Source organism: Emydura macquarii, unplaced genomic scaffold, assembly GCF_026122565.2.
Source record: "Emydura macquarii macquarii isolate MOO-44397 ecotype Brisbane River unplaced genomic scaffold, CSIRO-AGI_Emac_v2 contig_3305, whole genome shotgun sequence".
Classification (NCBI taxonomy): domain Eukaryota; kingdom Metazoa; phylum Chordata; order Testudines; family Chelidae; genus Emydura; species Emydura macquarii.
In genome coordinates this window covers 5743481-5762854 of record NW_027133442.1, presented here as the reverse complement: position 1 = coordinate 5762854, position 19374 = coordinate 5743481, and the positions used below count along the sequence as shown (strand labels likewise).

Genomic DNA, 19374 nt, shown 5'->3' with positions numbered 1-19374 from the left:
GCTGGAACAAATTATTATCCAGTCAATTTGTGATCACCTAGAGGATGATTTGGTTAGAAGGAATAGCCAGCGTGGATTTGTCAAGAACCGATCATGCCAACCAACCTAATTTCCTTCTTTGACCGAGTTATTGGCCTCGTAGATTAGGGAGAAGCAATAGATGTGTTGTATGTTGATTTTAGTAAGGCGTTTGACACAGTCCCACAAGCAAACTAGGGAAATGCAGTGAGTGCACAACTAGTTGAAAAGTCCACACTCCAAGAGTAGTTATCAATGGCTCACTGTCAGACTGGGGTGTATGTCTAGTTGGGGTCCTGCAGGTATCAGTCCTGGGTCTGGTTTGCAAGACACAGAAGGCCACTGTCCCACTCTACTCGGCACTGGTGAGGCCTCAGTGGGAGTCCTGTGTCCAGTTCTGGGTGCCGCACTTTAGGAAAAACGTGAATAAATTGGACAGTCCAGAGGAGAGCAACAAAAATAGTAAAAGGCTTAGCAAACCTGACCTGGGAGGAAAGGTTAAAAAAACGGGGCGTGTTTAGTTTTGAGAAAAAGAAGAGTGTGTGTGGGGGCAAGGGAGACCTGATAAGTCTTCAAAAATGTGAAGGGCTGTTATAAAGCAGATGGTGATCAATTGTTCAGGACAATAAATCATGGCCTTAATCTGCAGCATCCCAGGACAGGAAACTGGGGAGGTTTAGGTTTGGTATTAGGAGAGGTTTTTGACTCTCAGGGTAGTTAAGCTCTGGAACAGGCTTCCCAGGGAGGCTGTGGAATCCCAGTCACTGGAGGTTTTTAAGAACAGGCTGGGCAAACAACTGTAGGATCGGTCTGGGTTTACTTGACCCTGCCTCAACGCAGGGGGTGGGATTAGCTGACCAGTCCCTTCCAGCTCGATTCCAACTCATATTTCTGTGAGTTTGTGAATTTACAGTTGGCCCCTTTCACGCTTTCTCTCTCCAAGTATATCAACAGCTATCTTCTGTCTGTCTTTGATTGCATGAATGTTTGAACGTGATCAGTTTGCTAGAGTAAGATCTGTGAGAACACAAGAATGCTCTTATGGAAACAAAATGTCATTTTAAAAACCTGCCAGGATGGAGGGGCCCTGAGTTTGTGGCGATTGGAGTGAGGGAAAAGAGCTGAACAGCTAGTTCTGTGGCCTGGCAACTAGATGTGCCCGTATTTGTTATTGCATCTAACAGCGATGGAAGTACGTTACCTAAATGCTACTACTAAAATGACCAGCCGTGAAATAGTTGGCTCTGTTAACATTTTACATAATCAGCAGAGAACATCCGAGTGATCGTTCCATTGAAATGGATGGGTTGGTGGGTGCTGCTCAGAATTACTGTTCAAGCTATTTGCTTCTGACACGGTACAGCAGGAATTCACATCGGGAATGGTTCATTTTCAGTCTCAAATGAATGCTGAAAGCTACAACTCTGGAGTAAAACAGGCAGTAGATAGTGAATTTTCCGCAGGTTCCACAGAAAACACCAGGCTCTGCTTATGTATCCTTTAACTCCAGTCAGTATTTAGTTGTCTGTGTTGTACTGTGTGATGTCTGTGAGTTACGTGTAGTGTGGTAATGCCACCGAGACACCATCAGGATCAGATCCTGTAGCACTGGAGTTTTCATTTGGCGTGGGCTTCGTTAGGGAAAAAGGTGTGCTAGCTAACATGTTAACATCCTTGTGCAGACAAGGCAAGTGATAGTTCTGGCAAGGTACCTGTCCAGGATAAACCCTCGGCTCCCCCAGGGCTTTCCGTGACCAGCTAACTCATGTTAAAACTGCCCCTCTGCCTCGTCTGCATTAGGATGTTAACACCTGTTCACTGGAGGGTGTTTAAAACACCCTGTTTTCCCCCATTGTAGATGTGGCCCTGGAGAATAAGGGCTAGTTTTCATTCAGCAGACTGAGTTCCAGGAGCCTGGGAATTGATGTCCCAGGCAGAGGAAGCTAGTGGAACCCAGGCTGCAGGTCCCAGACGGTGCCATGTAAGATTTCTAGGGCCAGGTTTCCAGCAGTCCCCACCCAACAGCTTCTATCAGACACCCCCACAGCTGAGGTGAACACCGTCAGATTATCTCTGAGTGGCCATGGAGGACAGCGCATTGCTTCTGCACAGAGCAAACTCCCAGCAGATGCGTGAAATGGGGCTTGGGAGGTGAAACTGAATGCTAGAGACTGCCTTGGATCTCTGATGGAAAGCGCCAATGTATGTATTCAGTGTCTTCTCCTGTCTCCACTAGGTCAACTTTGAAGAGTTTAAAGAAGGTTTTGTGGCAGTGTTGTCCTCCAATCCTGACCTGGGCATTTCCGATGAGGAGAGCAGCTATTTGGAACCAGGTGCTGGGAGTCTTTTCAGCTTGTCATTCATTTTTTTTCTCTGCTTCTGCTGCCAGTTGAAGGCGTTGGCCTTAATCTTCAAACCAGTTAATGGGTCACATCCCAGCCATGTTAGAGACCACAGCTGCATGTACGAATGGCCAAGACAGAGAGGAAGGATGGTCCAGTGGTTAGGGCACTGCCCTGGAACTAGAGAGTCATGGATTTGATTCTCTGCTCTACCATGGACTTCCTGTGGGACCTTGGGCAGGTCACAGTGTCTCTCTGTGCCCCAGTTACCTGTCTGTAAGATGGAGATAACAGCTGTGCCCTGCTGCCTCTCAGAGGTGTTGAGGATAAATATGTTAAACACTGTGACATGCTCAGGTACTACAGTGGTTCCTTCATAGATCTTAAGGCCTGAAGGGACCATTGTGACCGTCTAGTCTGATCTCCCGCACGCCCCCGGCCATACAACTGCCCTGTAGTAATTTCTGCTTCAAGTTCAATAGCGGTGATTGAACTAGAGCCTGTCTCCTAGGAAAAACATCCTGTCTTGATTTAAAAACTGCCAGTGATGGAGCATTGCTAAGTTATTCCAATGATTAATTACCCTCATTGTTAAAAAATTTCCCTGTATTTCTAGTCTGAATTTGTCTAACTTCAACTTCTAGCTGGTGGAGCTTGTTTAGGCCTTTGTCTTCTAGACTGAATATCCATTTTATTGTCCAATTTCTGTTCCCCGTGTAGGGGCTGATAGCCTGTGACCATATCACCCCTTAAATTTGTCTTTGATAAGCTAAGTCGATTTGAGTTTCTTGAGTCTTTCACGAAAAGATTGGAAACCCTGCTTTATAACGGTTGTCATGGCTCCCTTCTCAACCCTCTCCAATTTATCAACAGCCTTCTGGACTTGTGGATGCCAGAGCTGGATACAGCAGTGTAACTGTAGTTACATCAGTGCCAAAGACAGAGGCAAGGGGCCAGATCAGTACCTAAGACAGAGAATTTTCTAATGCGGGGAGAGGGTGAGTGAGCTGGCAACTTCCACAAAGTGAGGGCTAGCAACAAAAGCTTAATTCAGGATTGGAAAATCCCACTCATCATTTCAGGCTTGGGCTTTTCCAGACACGCACCCGCCCCGCACACCCGCCCTGGTGTTTCCTTTCTGGGATGGCGAAGGATGCTTCAGGGTCCCAGAATGTGCACAGCTTTATGCTGTGTGTGTCGTGTTAGCAAGCCCAACTGGGCCTCATTTTCTCTCGCTGAGGAAGGACTGGACATGCACCATGTCATATTTTAGTAAAATGGATAGGGAACCTCGGTGTGTGAGACTGTTGGAGCACAGCAGAGCATGAGCTTTGACACTCCCAACCAGTAGGTTAGCGCTGGAACTTGTTTAGAATGGGAAAAGAGGTTACTTCTAGAAGCAGTGGGCTGGAGGCAGGTCTCTGGCCTGTGTTAGACAGGTGGTCAGATTAGATGATCACATTGGTCCCTTCGGGCCTTGGATTCTCTAGATCACTTGATTCTTCAGACACTGGAATGCTCTACGAGGGTTGGGAGACTGGCCTAGTGGCTAGGGCCCTGGACTGGGGAGACTGGGTTCAGTTCCCAACTCTGCCCCAAACTTCCTACATGACCTGGGGCCAGTCACTTAATCTACCCTGTGCATGACTTCCCCTCTGACAAATGGGGACAGTCCTTCCCTGCCTCTCTGGGTGCTGTCTGAATAAAAAACATGATGCTTGTGAAGCTTTTGGATGCTGCGGTGGTGAGGGCTATATGAGGCCCCAGAGAGCTAGAATATTGGAGTACACAAGCACAGCTGGAGTCCAGCAAATATCAGCCACTATAATTTATCTTGTGTACCCTACGCTTTGTCTGCCTCTTGTTATACCATGTACAGAGGTTTGAGTCTTCTGCCTGCTCACATGCTAACCCGGTCCTTTGGCTCAGACAGTAGATGCCTACTTTAAGATACTGAGGTCCCAAGTTTGGTCACTGCAGATGACCTGATCAGGGATCCCATTACACAAAGCTCATTGCTGCATAAGTAAAAATGGAAAAAGAGAATCTACTGATCTATTTCTCTTTATTTGGCATACCTATGAGACCTAACGGTGGAAAGGGCAGAATTAGTCACTCTTCAGAGTTTGGACTGGCCCTTCTCTCTGGGTCTGTGATTTGTGTGTCTCAATAGAAAGCTATTTGGCCTTTAGAGAAAGTGAAGAAGAAATACTGTAATTCTACAGTGGCAGGCACTGTTGCAGGAGCTGTCTGTATTCTCAGTCTGAGCTGCAAGGTCTTTTTTCTTTTAAATGAGAAACAGAGTTTGAAAGGGACTTTGTCTAGACATCTGTGTGTCCTGGACTGAGATTTATTTTTCCCTCCTAGCAGTCCCAGATGACGTCAAGCCCAAGTATGTGAATGGGGCTAAGTGGTACGGCCGCTGGACAAGGCCAGAGCTCCAAGGCACTGAGGTGGAAACCACCAAGTATTTACAAGATCAGCAACTTAAAGCCAGTGTGAAAAGTCAGCTGAGGCGCTCGGCATCTCTGGAGAGTGTGGAGGTAGGAATGACTCATTCCCTAGCTACTTGAAGGAGGCCAGTCAGATTTGAGTCAGCCTTATTGCTTGATTATAAGTGACATTTAAACAAAACGCTGCATTCAGGGTGGTCTAACCCATTCTGAAGGGTTGCCTGTGGAAGTCCTGGAGGAGTGTCTAACTGCAGTGATCTGCATTGGGTTAGCGTGGATTACAAAGCCAGCGCTAGAGTGGTTCATAGGAAGAATGCTGCAGAGTTGATACAGGTGCCATTTGGACATTGGCGTGGCCTGGGGGCCTATTACGCATGGCAGAGTATGCACACAATCCCTGCCCCACAGAGCCTGCAGCCAGATGGAAATCGCTTACCTCTTCAATTCACTCCCTGCTGGAAGAGATTCCCCGTTTGGTACAATCGATCAAACTGAAGGAAATAACATTTGTTGAAAAACCATTTATCTGATTCAGGAGATGTCTACAACTGGAAATGTAATGGACAAAATTCAGGGACATTCCAGCTTGACTGGCTCACCGCACCTGATCTCAGGCCCATTGATGTCAATGGGCACAGAAGTGGGGCTCCTAGTACTGGTGAAGTGGGTCACTTCTGCCCTCTGGAGCTCCGTTTGCCCCCCTGCCCCTTGCCTGTCTCAGCCCTTTCAAATGTAAGCTGTTCAGGGCAGAGGCTGTCTCCTGCTATGTGCCCAGTGCAGTGGTGCTCTGATCTCAGTGTGGGCCTGAAGGTGCTTCTGTGATACAAATAATGATGAAAACAAGAGCAGACCCACCTGTAAAAGCGACTAGTGGGGGCTCTAAGTAAGTTAAACTGTAGCAATTAGGACCCGATATAGATGTAGAGCTTCCAAATCAATTCAGTAGGCAGAAGCTTTGCCCCTCTTTGTGGGACACGAGGATCAGTGTGGTGCTGAGAATGCAGGTCGTCGTTGCTTGTGCTATCTCCAGGGAGTGCTCTGGTTAATGGAAAAGCGGCTGATGAGTCAACTCAATGCATTATTTTTAAAGGCAATATAAACAGTCTAAGAAAAGAAATGTAGCTTGCTTATGTAATGCTGTGTTGGGTTTCTTTATGGAACAGCTAACTCTTAACATAAAAATATGGTGCAAGGATAACATGAACTAATTTGTCCTTGGATGGAAAACTATTTTGAGAGAAAACAAATGTTACCGTCCCCCATGGCTGCGTGGGCAGAGCAGCTCCCCTGCTGATTGAAAAATGCAGCTCCATGGCTTGGTCCCAGTCCTGCAGGCTGGTCTGTCTGGGTGGATCCCTGCACCCTCCCCCCAAGCCCTGCTGGGGCAGACTCAGGACCTTTCACTTTAGTTATTTTGCACTGGTGCCTCAGATTTCCTTTTAGGAGAATGACGATGTTCTCTGTTGTTGCATTCTTCGCATCTCACTATTGAATTTGCCTTTTTTATAAGTTGCCTTAACTGTAATTTTTTTTAACATAAAAAAACTGATCAGCAGAGGCTGGCTTGCATGGAGGGAAAAAATGATTGCAGACTCAAGAGTGTTCATCTAACGCTGCTGTCTTTTAAAGGACCCCTGTGTGTTCCCCTCTGTCGTACCCCACAGGGAGCCAGTGACCAGTCATTTGTGAAGCCAGCTTAAAATAAGAGACGCAGAGTTGCCCAGTGATTAGGGTGCTGTTGGGACCTGGGTTCAATTCCCAGCTCTACCACAGACTCCCTCTGTGACCTTGGGCCGTCACTTAGCCACTCTGTGCCTCAGTTCCTATCTGAACAATGGGGACAATAGCCCTGCCCTGGTTGTTGAGGATAAATACATTAAAGGCTGGGTGCAGTAGTGATGGGGACCACATAAGTACCTAAGGAAGACCAGATAAAATAGGGCCAGCTCTTGAGATGGCCAGTGCTCAGCCTTTCTGAAAATCGGGTCTCTTTAATGTACCTTGAAATGGGCACCCAATAATTGAGGGTCTCAAAATTACGAGTTGCTCTTGATAATCTTGTCTAGAGATTGTAGATCTGGTCAACGTCACACCCTTAATACGAGATAAGTAATGCAACACAAAGAGCTAATAATCTAAGCTTTCTTTGGTGAATGTGTAGAGCTGTGAAACTATGATGTTACAGATAAACTATGATCAAGGTTTTGCTTATTAAATATAAAGCTACAAATAATAGATGAACAATCTCTTTTTATTTGATAGCTAACAGGGATTTTAAACGTTTGACAATCTCTGATATGTTTTTTCACACTCATTGTCAGTCCTTTTCACTTACCCTAGATCGCAAACCATTATTCCACCCACCTTAATTTCTCTATGCCACTTAATCCTCTTCACATCTTGTTTCTGCAGAGCCTTAAATCAGATGAAGAAACGGAAAGTGCTAAAGAACCACAGAATGAAATTTTTGAGGCCCAAGGTAGAAAATCAGCGCTCCTCTACAGAACATGCTTTTTGAGATTTAACAGACATTTCTGAACGTTTATGGCCCAAATCCTTTGTAACTGGAAGCCCAGTAACACCAGCTGAAGAGCTGACGCTACGTCTTATTCCTGTTCATCAGGAGAATCTACTGGAGGAGCTCCTTTTTGCAGCATTGGTTTAGAAAAGACTAGCATCATATTGTGCTTCTAGACACAACTATGTTTAAAGTGACGCTGTGGAAATCTGAAGGGCAGTGAGCTTTTGACAGGCCTCAATAATTCCTACAGCTATCATATTAGCCTTCTAAAAATTTCCAAGATGAACCCATGTGATCTAATTAGGGAGCTCTGAATCAATGAGAAATGAAGATGTCTCTCTAAGGTTACAACTACTTTTCTAGTCTAATCCAAAATTTAGTCTGTCACCTTTTAGCGTCTTTATTTTTTGTGCTTCCAATGATGCGTGTGATCTGTGGCCAGAGAATTTTCTTTGGCAAAGTTTTGAGTTGAATCAGAGGCATCTGATTTAAGAACCCTGATAAGAAATTCTTAGGTATAAAAAAATGCTGTCCATATAAACACCCCATCTTTAGAATACAGGGTCCTAAGGATGCAGCTTTTCTTTGCCAAAAATAGATGTTTTAAAATAGTGCCATGTTACAGTACCTACGGGGCCCAGTCCAACTCCCAGTGACATCAGTGGAAAGACTCTAGTTGAATTCAAGGGGAGCTGAGTCAGACCTGTAAGGAGTTCTTTCTGGTAGGCCTCAGATGCTCATTAGGAAAAGTAGTTTCTCTTTGTTAGTATAACTGATATATGGTTAATATTTTTTAGGCCAAATGAGCACCTGGAATCCTGACCTGTGTGACAGCCCCAGGCAGATGTCCAGCCCTTCCTTTGACATGACTGAGAGTCAGATTCGGGGCCTCTGGGAAGAACTCGATGTAAGGAACTCTGGCTACCTCAACAAGCATGAGCTGGCGACAGTCTGTAAGAATATTGGGCTCCAAGAGCTGGAGAAGGAGGTGAGCTGGGTACGGCTTGGAAATTACCCCATTGGGAAGGCCACATGATTAATAAAAACACGTCATGAAGATAAATGGCTTTCAGAAGTAAATAGTGAATTCTCCAGACACTTCCAAATATGCTTCAAGAGCATGGTCAGACCCTTAGCTGCTGTCAGTTGGTGCAGCTCCAGTCACCACAGCAGAGCTGTCTTGACTAGCTGAGGAGCTGGCCTGTAGTAGTGATGAAGCACGTTATATCCTCAATTCAGTACTGATTTCTAGTAAGCCAGGTGACACAAAGGACTTGTCTCCACAAACAGCTCTGCAGCGGCGTGCTGCACTGCTGTAGCACTTTAGTGAAGATGCTGCTACGCTGACGGGAGAGCGTCTTTCACTGTCATAGTTAGTTCACCTCTGCAAGAGGTGGTAGCTATGTTGACGGGAGAAGCTCTCGCGTTGGCATAGCGCTGTCTGCACGGAGGTTTGGGTTGGTATAACCACGTCACTTCAGGGTGTGGATTTTTCACACCTGTGAGTGACGTACTTATACCAATTAAATTTTGTAGTGTGTACTTGGTCTGACACTTCTGCATAATCTGATCCGTTTCCCATTGACTGATTTACATCTGTGGGAAAAGACTATTTAATTAACCAATTAACAATACACCCTTTGCTCAGTTAGGCCCCAGTCCTGCAATGTGCTTCAACGCAGGCAGACCCCTGCATGCGCAGGGTCACCCACTCAATACCACATTGTCACATTCCTCTCTCCTGTGTATGGAAACTAATGTATGAGATGGAGTCAGCGTACAGTTGTCCCCGCCCAGTGGCTTCCTTGGGATGTAGGAATGGTGGTGTAGCTAAAGCACTGGAAGTAAGGAAATGTGGGTTCTCGTCTTAGTTCCGTTAAGTAGTTGGTTTGCAGAGTTGAGATTGCATGTCCCAAGCCCCTTTGTAAATACAATGTGACTGCACACGGTTGCTGTGTATTGTCTTTTATCCCCATTCTTCGATAAGTGGAGCAACAGCTGTGGATTGTGTGTATCTCTATGGAGTCACTATCTTCCTCTGTATTTAATGCAGTTGCTCTTTTGGTGTGGGAGGTAAAAGGGTTAATTTTTGTTTGTTGTCAATTCTGTTTGTTGTAGAAAAACAATAGGGAACGTTTTTTTAAAGATGTTGGCTTCCAGTTAATGAGTCTGGGCTCTCATATGTGGCTGATGTTTCTGCTGACTCCCCCGGTTTTCTGCAGGAGCTGGAAGATTTGTTCTGTAGGCTGGACCGAGATGGAGATGGCAGAGTGAGCTTTGAGGAGTTCGAGCTTGGCTTGTTCAGCCACAGGCCTGTTTCTTTTCCGGTATCTTCCACGCCTGCCACGCAGCACAGGCAGCTGCTGAGTTGCCCGGTGAGTCCAGGGCAGGGCTTCCCAGAGGCCTGGCTCTAAATCCAAAGTTAGGGCTTTGATGCAAAGAGCTCTGGAGCCAGTGGAAAGTCTCCCATTGGCTCCCATGGGGCCTGGATCAGGGACATTCCTGGTCCTGACAGTTCTCGTCATCTGTGTCAGATACTTTCCAAGTTCAGCTGCCAGGTGTAAAAGGATTTGTCTCTCTCCCCTGCAAAAAGGGGCTGCTCTGACTGACATTTTACTGCCTATCACCCCCACCCCTTCAGTGCCTGGGAAGCAGGGAATAGCCGGAGCGGCGTGCACCCCAGCCACACCCCTTCCCATTCTAGCTGGGCCCCTACTCAAGCATCTTATGCTGGGAGTGGGACTGGCAGAGTCCTTACACCAGTACTTCACCAGCTGGGGCAGCCTCTGTGCAGGGTGCATTCTGGGGATTGGGGGCTTTGAGGCCTCTCACGCTGCCAGAATGACCCCAGGGACCTTAGTGTGACTGACTCAGGCCTCCTGAGCGTCAGGGCTGGTGATGTGGCGAGGCAACGGGCAGCATCTGGCACCCTCTCCCCCCTTGTGTACCACACCAGGCAGAGCACCGATCCCACTGAGCAGCCCCACGTGTTCCGATGGTCCTGCCCTGACACACACGCTGCATGGCAGGGCTAGCGTTGGTGTGGAACCGTCACTCCTGAACGTCTGGGGTCTGGAGGAGTTTTACCTGTGCTGCCTGCATATTTCAGCAGCCCTGTTCTCCTGCTTGTCACGAGTGGTCTGGGAGGTGAGGGATCTGGCTGTTGTTTATGGCCTAGTGAAGTGGGTGGGTAGGTGATACAATCTCAGTCACACACACACACACACAGAGACACAGACACACGCGCGTGCGCACACTTCACATCGCACACAGTTGGTTTTGTTGTCGAGTTTGTTCCAACCTGCTAAGGTGGCCTGTCCTGGGCTTGAGAATGTAGGTTTTGGTCAGCATCAAAGAGGTTCTTTACAGTCTGTGTGTCTTGCTGAGTGTTTGGCTCTAATTCGGTCTCCTGCATCAGAGGGTGGGTCGAACAGGGTGTAAATCGCTCAGCAAGATTCAGGTGATAAAATGGAACTGTCCTGGGGGAAAGGAATCGCTCATCTGTCTCCCATCAGAAGTGTGTGGCGGTCTCTCCAATCTCCCCAGTGTATCTGGTGCAGTCCAGCATGGCCCATCGCAGAAGAGCGATTGCTGAGTGTGCAGGAAACGTGCTTTTTCGTTTGACGTTCTGCTCGACTCCCCATGTGTGGCTTTAGGGCACCTGTGCAGGTCAGGGCCAGGTGTGACTGCAGCAAGGGGACGCGTGCCCCCTGCTAGCTTTACTCTAACTATCCTGGGTGACAATAGCAGTGAAGACACAGCAGCATGGCTGTCAGCCTAGGCTTGCAGTCAGAGTCTGTACTGGGGTTGTGTGCAACCAGCTCACCCGCATCGAAGTCTGGGCCACCACGTCTCTACAGGTGCCTCAGCCCTGCATGGCACGCAGTGTATGTACCCAGGTACCCCCAGCCCACATTTAAGCATCAGTGTGGAATGTGAGGCATGGCATAAGCAAGTGAAGACGCATCTGCAGGGTGTGGGTACGAACCCATGACTGTCCCCTCCACGGCGTGCCACTCGCCCAAGTTCTGCCTCCCCATCTACCCTGTTGGTTTGAGCAGTGTGGTGTCCTGCTGCCGGAAAGGGACTCTGGACTCCCTATTCCCACCGCTTCCCCTCTGTTGCCAGATCCTTTCACGGACACCCGTAGCTACCACCGCGGTGCGGCTGCTGCCTGCTTTTTACTGTGGTAGGTGGCTGCATGGATGCTACACCCCACTGCAGTGGTGCTTGGTGTAGATGCAGCCTACAAGTACGAGCCTGCCGGAGACTCCAGAGATGGACTCGAGTTGCAAGGCCACGTTGAAGTCTCTCTGCCAGTGTGTGTCTGCTACTGTTGTTACCCATCCGATGCTGCAAGCATATCGTCACGTGCAATGTAGACATACCCTGAGAGGCTCATTTCGCTGCCTCCAGCCTTACCCAGAGAGAAGGGAAACCCTACGCCACTGTTATGCCAATTCTAATGTCAGCTTCAGGACTACCGACCAGCCTGCCCTGGTATTGACTATGGGTACGTCTACCCCGCGATCAGAGGTATGCCTGAGCTAACCTTGATCTAGCAAATTCAAATCACAAGAGCATTGAAACTGTGGCAGCCTGGACCAGAGGTTTGCATATGTACCCTCCGCCATGCTGCTGGAGCTTCATTGCTGCTGTTGTTCGAATTACCTCAGGTAGGTCTCCAGGTGCTACAGTTGTAACCTCTATGAGATCATCTCTCATGCAGGGAAGTAGGCTTAATATGTGTTTTCTTACTGTAATAACAATAAATATTTGATACTTCGTTCCCAAGGATCTCAAAGTTGTCACAGACTAACCATCGCTAAAATGCAGCTACTTCTAGGGTGGAGACAATCAATTGGCCCACTACGTAAAACTGGGGGAAGGGCCAAGGATACCAGGGGAAACCACTACTCTTTCCAAATGTGCCCTGCGATCTTTTGGCTGGGGATCTCCGTGGGACTGTCTGAGGAGTGAGGCACAAGTCTGGCCCTAGAGGTGCTCTCCTAGCTAATCTCTTTTTAGCTTCCACCAAGACGGTCTCCGCTCTGCAGGGACGTCCTGGCTATCGGAATCCAGTCCTTGGAGTAAATTTCATTGAGCTTCATTTGTCTGCCTTGGATGTGCAAGGAGCTGGATTGACCCATCAGGATCTGAACCTAGTTTTGTTCCATCACCTTCACCTCAAATGAGTTATACTTTATATAGTGACCTACCCTTCCAAAGTACTCTGCAAAACAGACCTAATTCTCCCCAAGACTCAGGCAGGTATTGTGATGCCCTGTCGCATCTGGGGAACTGAGTCACCCAGAGGCTAAGGGCAAAGTTTCAAAAGTGGGCTGTAATTTTGCAGGTTTGGGCACCCAGCTTCAGACACCTCCAGATTACTTACAGGAGATGCAAAGCAGCTACAACCTCCCACCCCCTGAGTTCATTTGGAGCTGCGGGTGCTCAGCACATTGCAAAATCAGGCTCTTGGGGTCCAAAGTTGAGCATTTGTAACTCAGCGAGCCCAGAGTTGGAGGGTGTTCTTGAGAATCTGAGCCTCGGTGGTTTGCCTGAGATTACATCTCAGTGTAATGGCAGCACTGGGATTGGAACTCAGGACTCCCTGGCTCTAAGCAGCTCACTCATGTTGCTTCTCAGCTCCGAATGTTTGACTTCTCGAGCATTTATCATAGTCTGGCTGCAGTACTGACGCATGTGTTCTCCATGCCTCAGAATGCCTTGCTTGGCTGACTCATCTCGATTGATTTTCAGGCTTCTGAGGAGAGTGGGCATAGACTTGCTCCTCCATCTTTGCTGTCCAGCTACGTGGGTCTGTGTCCCTTCTCCTCCATCGATGATGGCAGTGGCTTTGTGAGTCCTGAGCAGGTCGTCTCCATGTGGGCCCAGGAAGGAGTTGAAAACTGCAAGGAGATTCTCAAGGTTTCATGTGTTACTTAAAAAAAAACCCCCTTTTTTTAAGAATGAATTGCTTTTGTGGTGGTACAACAAGCCTTCTTGCTTACGGGGAAAGGAGGGGGGTGGGAGATGCCAGAGTTGCGTTTGGGATCTCTATCTTCCATAGCCTAGGGGTAAATATCTGAGAGCTTCCATATGATGATGGGCTGGAGAGCATGTGCAGCATATGCCATGCTGGGAACTGCGGGGCATGGTCTGTACTCAGTGGCATATAACACTCTGAGATGTAATTACTTGCTCTCTGTCCTATATCACTATCCCTGTTCACGCCAACAGAGAGGCAAGTAATTCAGCTTGAAACATTACTGCAGGAGTCACTGCTATAGTTGGCTCTTGTCTTATACTAGATTGTCAGCTCTTTGGGACAGGGACTGTCTTTGTTCTGTGTTTGTACAAAGCCTGGTGCAGTGCAGCCTGGCCCGCAACCATGGCTCCTAGACACAACCACAATACAAGTCATTTAATAACAATAATGAAGACGTGGACTGCTCTCTATTCCCTTTTCCAGTTGCTCATCATTTGCTGAAATGTGGGCAGACATTGTCGGGTTTTAGGACTGTCGGTTCCGGGCTGTGATCGTATTTCTCATGCTTCCTTTTGCAACCAGATGGTTCCTAGGGCTTTGAACTGCAGTGCAGTGATACGGGTCCTTCCCACTGCTCAGCCTTTGCCGTATTCATGATGTGGAGGCCAGGTCCTGGCCTTTACAAGCCAGGGATCTAGTGCATAGCAAGTGGTACCCAATAAATGTTCTCTGCATTATTGGCTGAGTGCACGCAGGAGGGGAAGGTTGGCCTAGGGGTTAGGGTGCTAACTTGGGACGTGAGAGAGCCAGTTTTCTTCTCTCCTTCAGACTCTTTGTGTGACCTGGGGCAAGTCGCTTAGCTTCTCTGGGTCTCTGCTCCCCATCGGTGAACACGGGTGGTGTGAGCCGGGAAGTGCTATTTCAGATTGTGAGGCACTCAGATGCTATGGTAATGTGGGAGGCGGGGGGGGGCAGATGAGAACTGAAGAGAGAGAACTTCAGGGGGCTATTCTTGGGTTTTTGCAGAGTCTAGATTTCAGCATGGGAGAGAAGGTGAGCCTGGTGGAGCTGGCCATGGCCTTTGACAATGAGCTGATGGTTTCCAAGAGTGGAGTCCAGCATGCGGCCTTCGCTTCCTACAAACACGAGCTGCACTACCTAGAGTAAGGAGTCTGCTCTTCTCTCTCCTGCTTGGGGGTGGTCTCTGTGCTAAAGCTTTAACCCGCAGACAGATGCTCTAGCTTGTTTTGATCTTCGGTGAGGTGAGACGAGTACCAGAAAAGCTTCCCAATGTCACTGTGTGTGGGCGCTCGTGGGCTCCCCTGGGCACTGGGAAGCCCTTGGGGGTGCAGTCAGCATCATTTGCCTGTTCTTGCAGGGCTCTGGTGGAGCAGGTCTCCAGGGAACGAGATAAGGTGAAGCTGGACTTGGAGAAGGCAGAGAAACGAAACCTGCAGCTCGTTAAGGAAGTGGATGATCATCATGCTGCCATGCAGCAGCACCACGAGAGCAGACTCAAGTATGGGAAAGCAGCCTTGTCATGCCAGCTTGTCTGTGTCCCATGTCTACACAGAAAGCTAGACTCTGCCAGTGTGAACTGGGGTGTGGCTCCACTGATCCACTCACTTCAGTGGAGCTTTGCCCATTTACACCAAGTGTGGGTCTGGCTCTGGCTCTGGCTCTCGCATGTTGTGTGCATGTCTCACGGTAGGCATGGTGTGCCGAAGCGTCGCGAAGTCTTACGCTGCCATTTGCCTAAGAAGGTTTGAACAAGGTCCTAGCGATTTGACTGATATTGATTAAAAAGTCACAGGAGTCCGAACATTTTCCCTCTGAACCTTAAAGGGAAATGTAAGTGTGTTCACTCCGGTACCAGAGTGAGCTGCCCTCTCCTGAGAGGAGCAGAAGTGATGCCCTAATAATGCATCATTGTTGGTTTTGGGTTTTTTTAGAAACTTGAAAATAAAATTCCCCTCGTTTTCTCATTGTCCATTTAGCTAACCACTTCCTTCCTCTCCTAGTTTTATGCACACCCCAGCTGTGTTTTGGAGCCAGTTGTTAGTGGAAGAAAGCAGGGGGGAGTGGCCATTTGAGATACAAGATGAAGATTTGGGGAAGGCACTGGTCTGGGACCCACGGCTCAATGTTCAGTCCCCAGCTCTGCCTGACTCCCTGTGTGACCTGCAGTGATTCTCTTTTTTAGAAGAGATGCTCTAGTCCAACACAAGTTACTGGGCTCAATACAGGGGTAACTGGGTGAGGGTCTCTGGATCTGTGTGCTACAGGAGGTCAGATTAGATGACCTAATTGTTCCTTCTGGCCTTAAAATCTATGCCAATGCCAAGGGTGGGACTTTCCAAAGCACCCAAATGACTTGGATGCACAAGTGCCATGGAAAGCCAAAGAGAATTGTGCTCCCAGGTCACGCAAGAGTTTTTGAAAAACTCATCCTTCCCGATCAGTAAATTGGTACTGTGTCCTTCCATCCTCCAGTCGCTGGAACATGGTAGCTTACTGCTGGACACCTGAGCAATGGTGCTTGTCTGTTGCAGAGATCTGGAGCAAGACTATCGAGGGAAGCTGAGCATCATTAAATCTGAAGTGGAGACAGAGAGAGTGCTGTTCTGGCAGCAAGTGACCGACCAGCAAACCAAACTGGAAGTGGATATGAAACTCCTCCAGGATGAAAAGACCAGCTTGAGGGAGAAGCTGACATTAGCAGTACAGGTAAAGCAGCCCCACGGGGGAGTCTGCCATTGGGGGGCATGCCGGATGTGCAGCCTGCAGTGTTCCTGCCGGATTGACTGGAATGGCCAGGAGTCAGGCGAAGGAGCTGTTTGAGCTTGCTCAGTTTGCCGGCACTGGGGGACTTGTAACCTTGTTAAATCGGATAGAGGAGGTAGAAACGCACACACGGCAACATGCCCATGTCACCTAGAAATAAACAACCTCCCGGAACACAACATGCCACCGCACACCCAGCTCCCTCCTAGGGAGCGAATGAGAGACAGGTGAGCCATGCTTGACAGACCTTGGCCACGAAGAACAGACTAGTGTTTAATAGCAGAAAATCATCTTCAGATCTTCTGATCAGGATCTTACACTGGCCCTGCCCTCTCCTGAAAACATTATTGGGAGCTTATAGAACAGAAAAGGGGATTCTCCCAAACAAGTCTTTTAGTCTGCAAAAGAGAAGAATGAGGGGGGTTTTGATAGCAGGCTTTAACTACCTGAAAGGGGGTTCCAGGGAGGATGGAGCTAGGCTGTTCTCAGTGGTGGCAGATGACAGAACAAGGAGCAACGGTCTCAAGTTGCAGGGCGGGAGGTCTAGGTTGGACATTAGGAAAAAGTTTTTCACTAGGAGGGTGGTGAAGCACTGGAATGGGTTACCTAGGGAGGTGGTGGAATCTCCATCTTTAGAGGTTTTTAAGCTGCAGCTTGACAAAGCCTTGGCTGAGATGATTTAGCTGAGGTTAGTCCTGCTTTGAGCAGGGGGCTGGACTAGATGACCTCTTGAGGTCCCTTCCAACTCTAATCTTCTATGATTCTAAGTAGCAACTCTTTCCAAAGGAAAGCGACCATCACACCAAGTGGCTACGCTCGGAGCATCCTTCAGTCATGCCACAAACCATGTAACGACTCATCTGTCACAGGTGATTTGTTCTCTCCTTCCTTCCCAGGCGAGAACGGTGGGGGGCTGCTGGAGCTAGTCCCTGCTGTGGAGAGGAGGGAGAGAATCAGCATGTTGGTGATGCCCTGCCTACACTATGAGCTAGGGCTGGGACTCCCCTCACACTGAGCTAGCGCAGGCGTAAGTAGGAGTGTTGCATGGTAGCACTGGTACTAGAAGCACAGCTGAGCCAGGTCACGTGCAAACCCCCTGAAGCCAGTGGGTGTGTGCTCTGCCTGGCTGAGCCAGGCCTCTGCTGCTGCTACCTGTATCATTGCTGGTTCTGTTTACAGTGGCTTGATGAGAGCTAGCACAAGTGTTTGTAGAGGTTTCTAAGGCTCGGCTTGACAAAGCCCTGGCTGGGATGGTTTAGTTGGGGTTGTCCTGCTTTGAGCAGGGGGTTGGACTAGATGACCTCCTGAGGTCCCTTCCTACTCTAATCTTCTATGATTTGATGAGCAGGATTCTAACTCACAGGGCAGACATAGCCTCAACCAGCATTTTCCCTAAATGTGACCTGCGTTGTAGTAAGCTATGCCATCGTTTAAAGGTGTCCCCATTAGAGGATGCCTGGGCCAGACATCTTCCTTAACATGAATATATTTGGCATTAAACAAATTTTTTTTTCCTTCTTTAAAGGAAAACAGTAGGTTTCAGAGTGAGATTACAGAAGTAGTTGAGAAGCTAGCCGAGTCTGAGAAACTGGTGTCAAAGCTGCAGAAGGAGCTGGACTTCATGTTGAAAGACAAGGTAACTTTTACTTCTTCAAACATAGCTTTGTCTAGAGCTGGTTAAAAATGCCTGTTTTTAATGGGGAAAATTCAGACAGTGTTTCCTTTTTCCCCACCAAAATATTCACTTTAGTAATGAAAAATTGAAATTTTTTGGCTTTCAAAAATGTTTTTGTTTTGTTTTTTAAATGGTGTTTTTAGAAATGCAAACTTGCAAAACTTCAGAAATTCTCTTTTTGTCCAAAACCCAGAAAATGTCTACCAAACTGAAACTGTCCTGTGGAAAATTTTCATTTTGGTCACAAAAATCCTTTCCCTCCGTCATTCAGACTGATGCAGTAAGGTAGGCAGGGCTTGAAAAATGGACCTACACCTAATAGGCAGGGTGAAAATATCTGTCAAGCTATGCCCCCTCCCTAGTGGCCACCCACCCTGCAATTTAAAGCTGTACACTGAGTCGTGACTGGTTTGTGTTCTGTATTTTGTTTCCTATGATGGTGGATCTTTCCTGTTCATGTCTTCCATGCCTGTCTGTTTCATTTCTCGCCCTTCCTCTTTTTCCCTGTGTTGCGTTTCTGCCAACTCCTATATTTTCTGAGTTCATTCTTCTCTCATTCGTTCATTTCTGACTTCATTCTTCTCTCATCCGCTCCCCCCTCCACCCAAAATTGTTCACTCTTCTTTTGCCCCAGCAGTTTCTCCCTAGCACCCAGGGCTTAGAAATCATACCCAGACACCTGGTAAACAGAGGACAAAGGCTGATAGAAAATACGGATTCCCCAGTGTCCTGTGGAGATGGCTCGGTAACCAACCAACTGCCCTCTCTGGGCTTCCCCTTTAGTGGGAGCTGCTGGCTGCTCAGCTTTCTCAAAAATCTGGTCACTCTGGACTTGATCCAAAGCCCACGGAAGTTACTGGGAGTCTTTCCATTGACTTAAAGGACTTTGCATCAAGCTCTTATGTAGATGCCTAAATGTAGACTTAGGAGTTTAACTTTAGGCCCTGTTGCCTGGTCAGAGGGGTGTGAATTCGTTCTTTTCCCATGAGTAATGCGTTTCTGGGGCTTTCTCTCTCTGTGTTGCAGCTGGGCGCGGTGGATCCGCACAGCACAGAGCTGCTCCATCAGGAAGAACGCTTTGCAGAGATCATAAAAGAATATGAGCTGCAGAGTCAGGTACGTACAGGGAGCTGTGTCCAGGAATGCTGTTGTAATGATAGCATGCTCCTTCCCATGTCTGGTGAAACACCTGATGCTCTCCACGTTTATGGTAGGCCCAGGGAAGTCATGAGGGAGCAGTCCTGGTTTGGTGGTGGTGGAATCTATAGGCAGGCTCTGCCCCATCTTGGCAGACCCCAGCTGGGGGATATTTTGCATGGCTTCCACACTAGCACAACTGGGTGACTTGCACTTTGGGGCAGTTCAACACAAGGTCTTTCAACCCTCTCTGTTCTGGGTGCATTTTGGAGTGTGTGGGATCATCACCCACACCCCAAATTTTAAACCTTCTTCTTTCTCAGGCTACAGCTTTTGTTTCTGTATTGTACTTCAGTTCTGCAGCTCCTGGGGAGTAAAACTTTCAAACGCGCCTAAGCTCCATTTCCAGCGTAGACACTGGAGCCTACGTCTCACTGAAAATCAGTAGCACT

At 48.1% G+C, this 19374-nt stretch overlaps 1 protein-coding gene across 4 annotated transcripts in view; it reads left to right on the top strand.

The window, feature by feature from the left end:
• The window catches only part of NINL (ninein like), a 76034-nt gene that overhangs the window by 21197 nt on the left and 35463 nt on the right, over positions 1-19374 (top strand). For 3 of the 4 annotated variants that reach the window (XM_067532856.1, XM_067532857.1, XM_067532854.1), the window contains 11 exons: positions 2255-2351; positions 4728-4903; positions 7226-7292; positions 8132-8322; positions 9557-9709; positions 13098-13265; positions 14353-14489; positions 14705-14845; positions 15879-16053; positions 17636-17746; positions 18812-18901. In XM_067532856.1, the coding sequence (XP_067388957.1) occupies positions 2255-2351; positions 4728-4903; positions 7226-7292; positions 8132-8322; positions 9557-9709; positions 13098-13265; positions 14353-14489; positions 14705-14845; positions 15879-16053; positions 17636-17746; positions 18812-18901 (1506 nt within the window). Of the gene's footprint in view, positions 1-2254; positions 2352-4727; positions 4904-7225; positions 7293-8131; positions 8323-9556; positions 9710-13097; positions 13266-14352; positions 14490-14704; positions 14846-15878; positions 16054-17635; positions 17747-18811; positions 18902-19374 lie in introns of those variants that run through there. The other variant, XM_067532858.1, reaches the window with a different exon arrangement.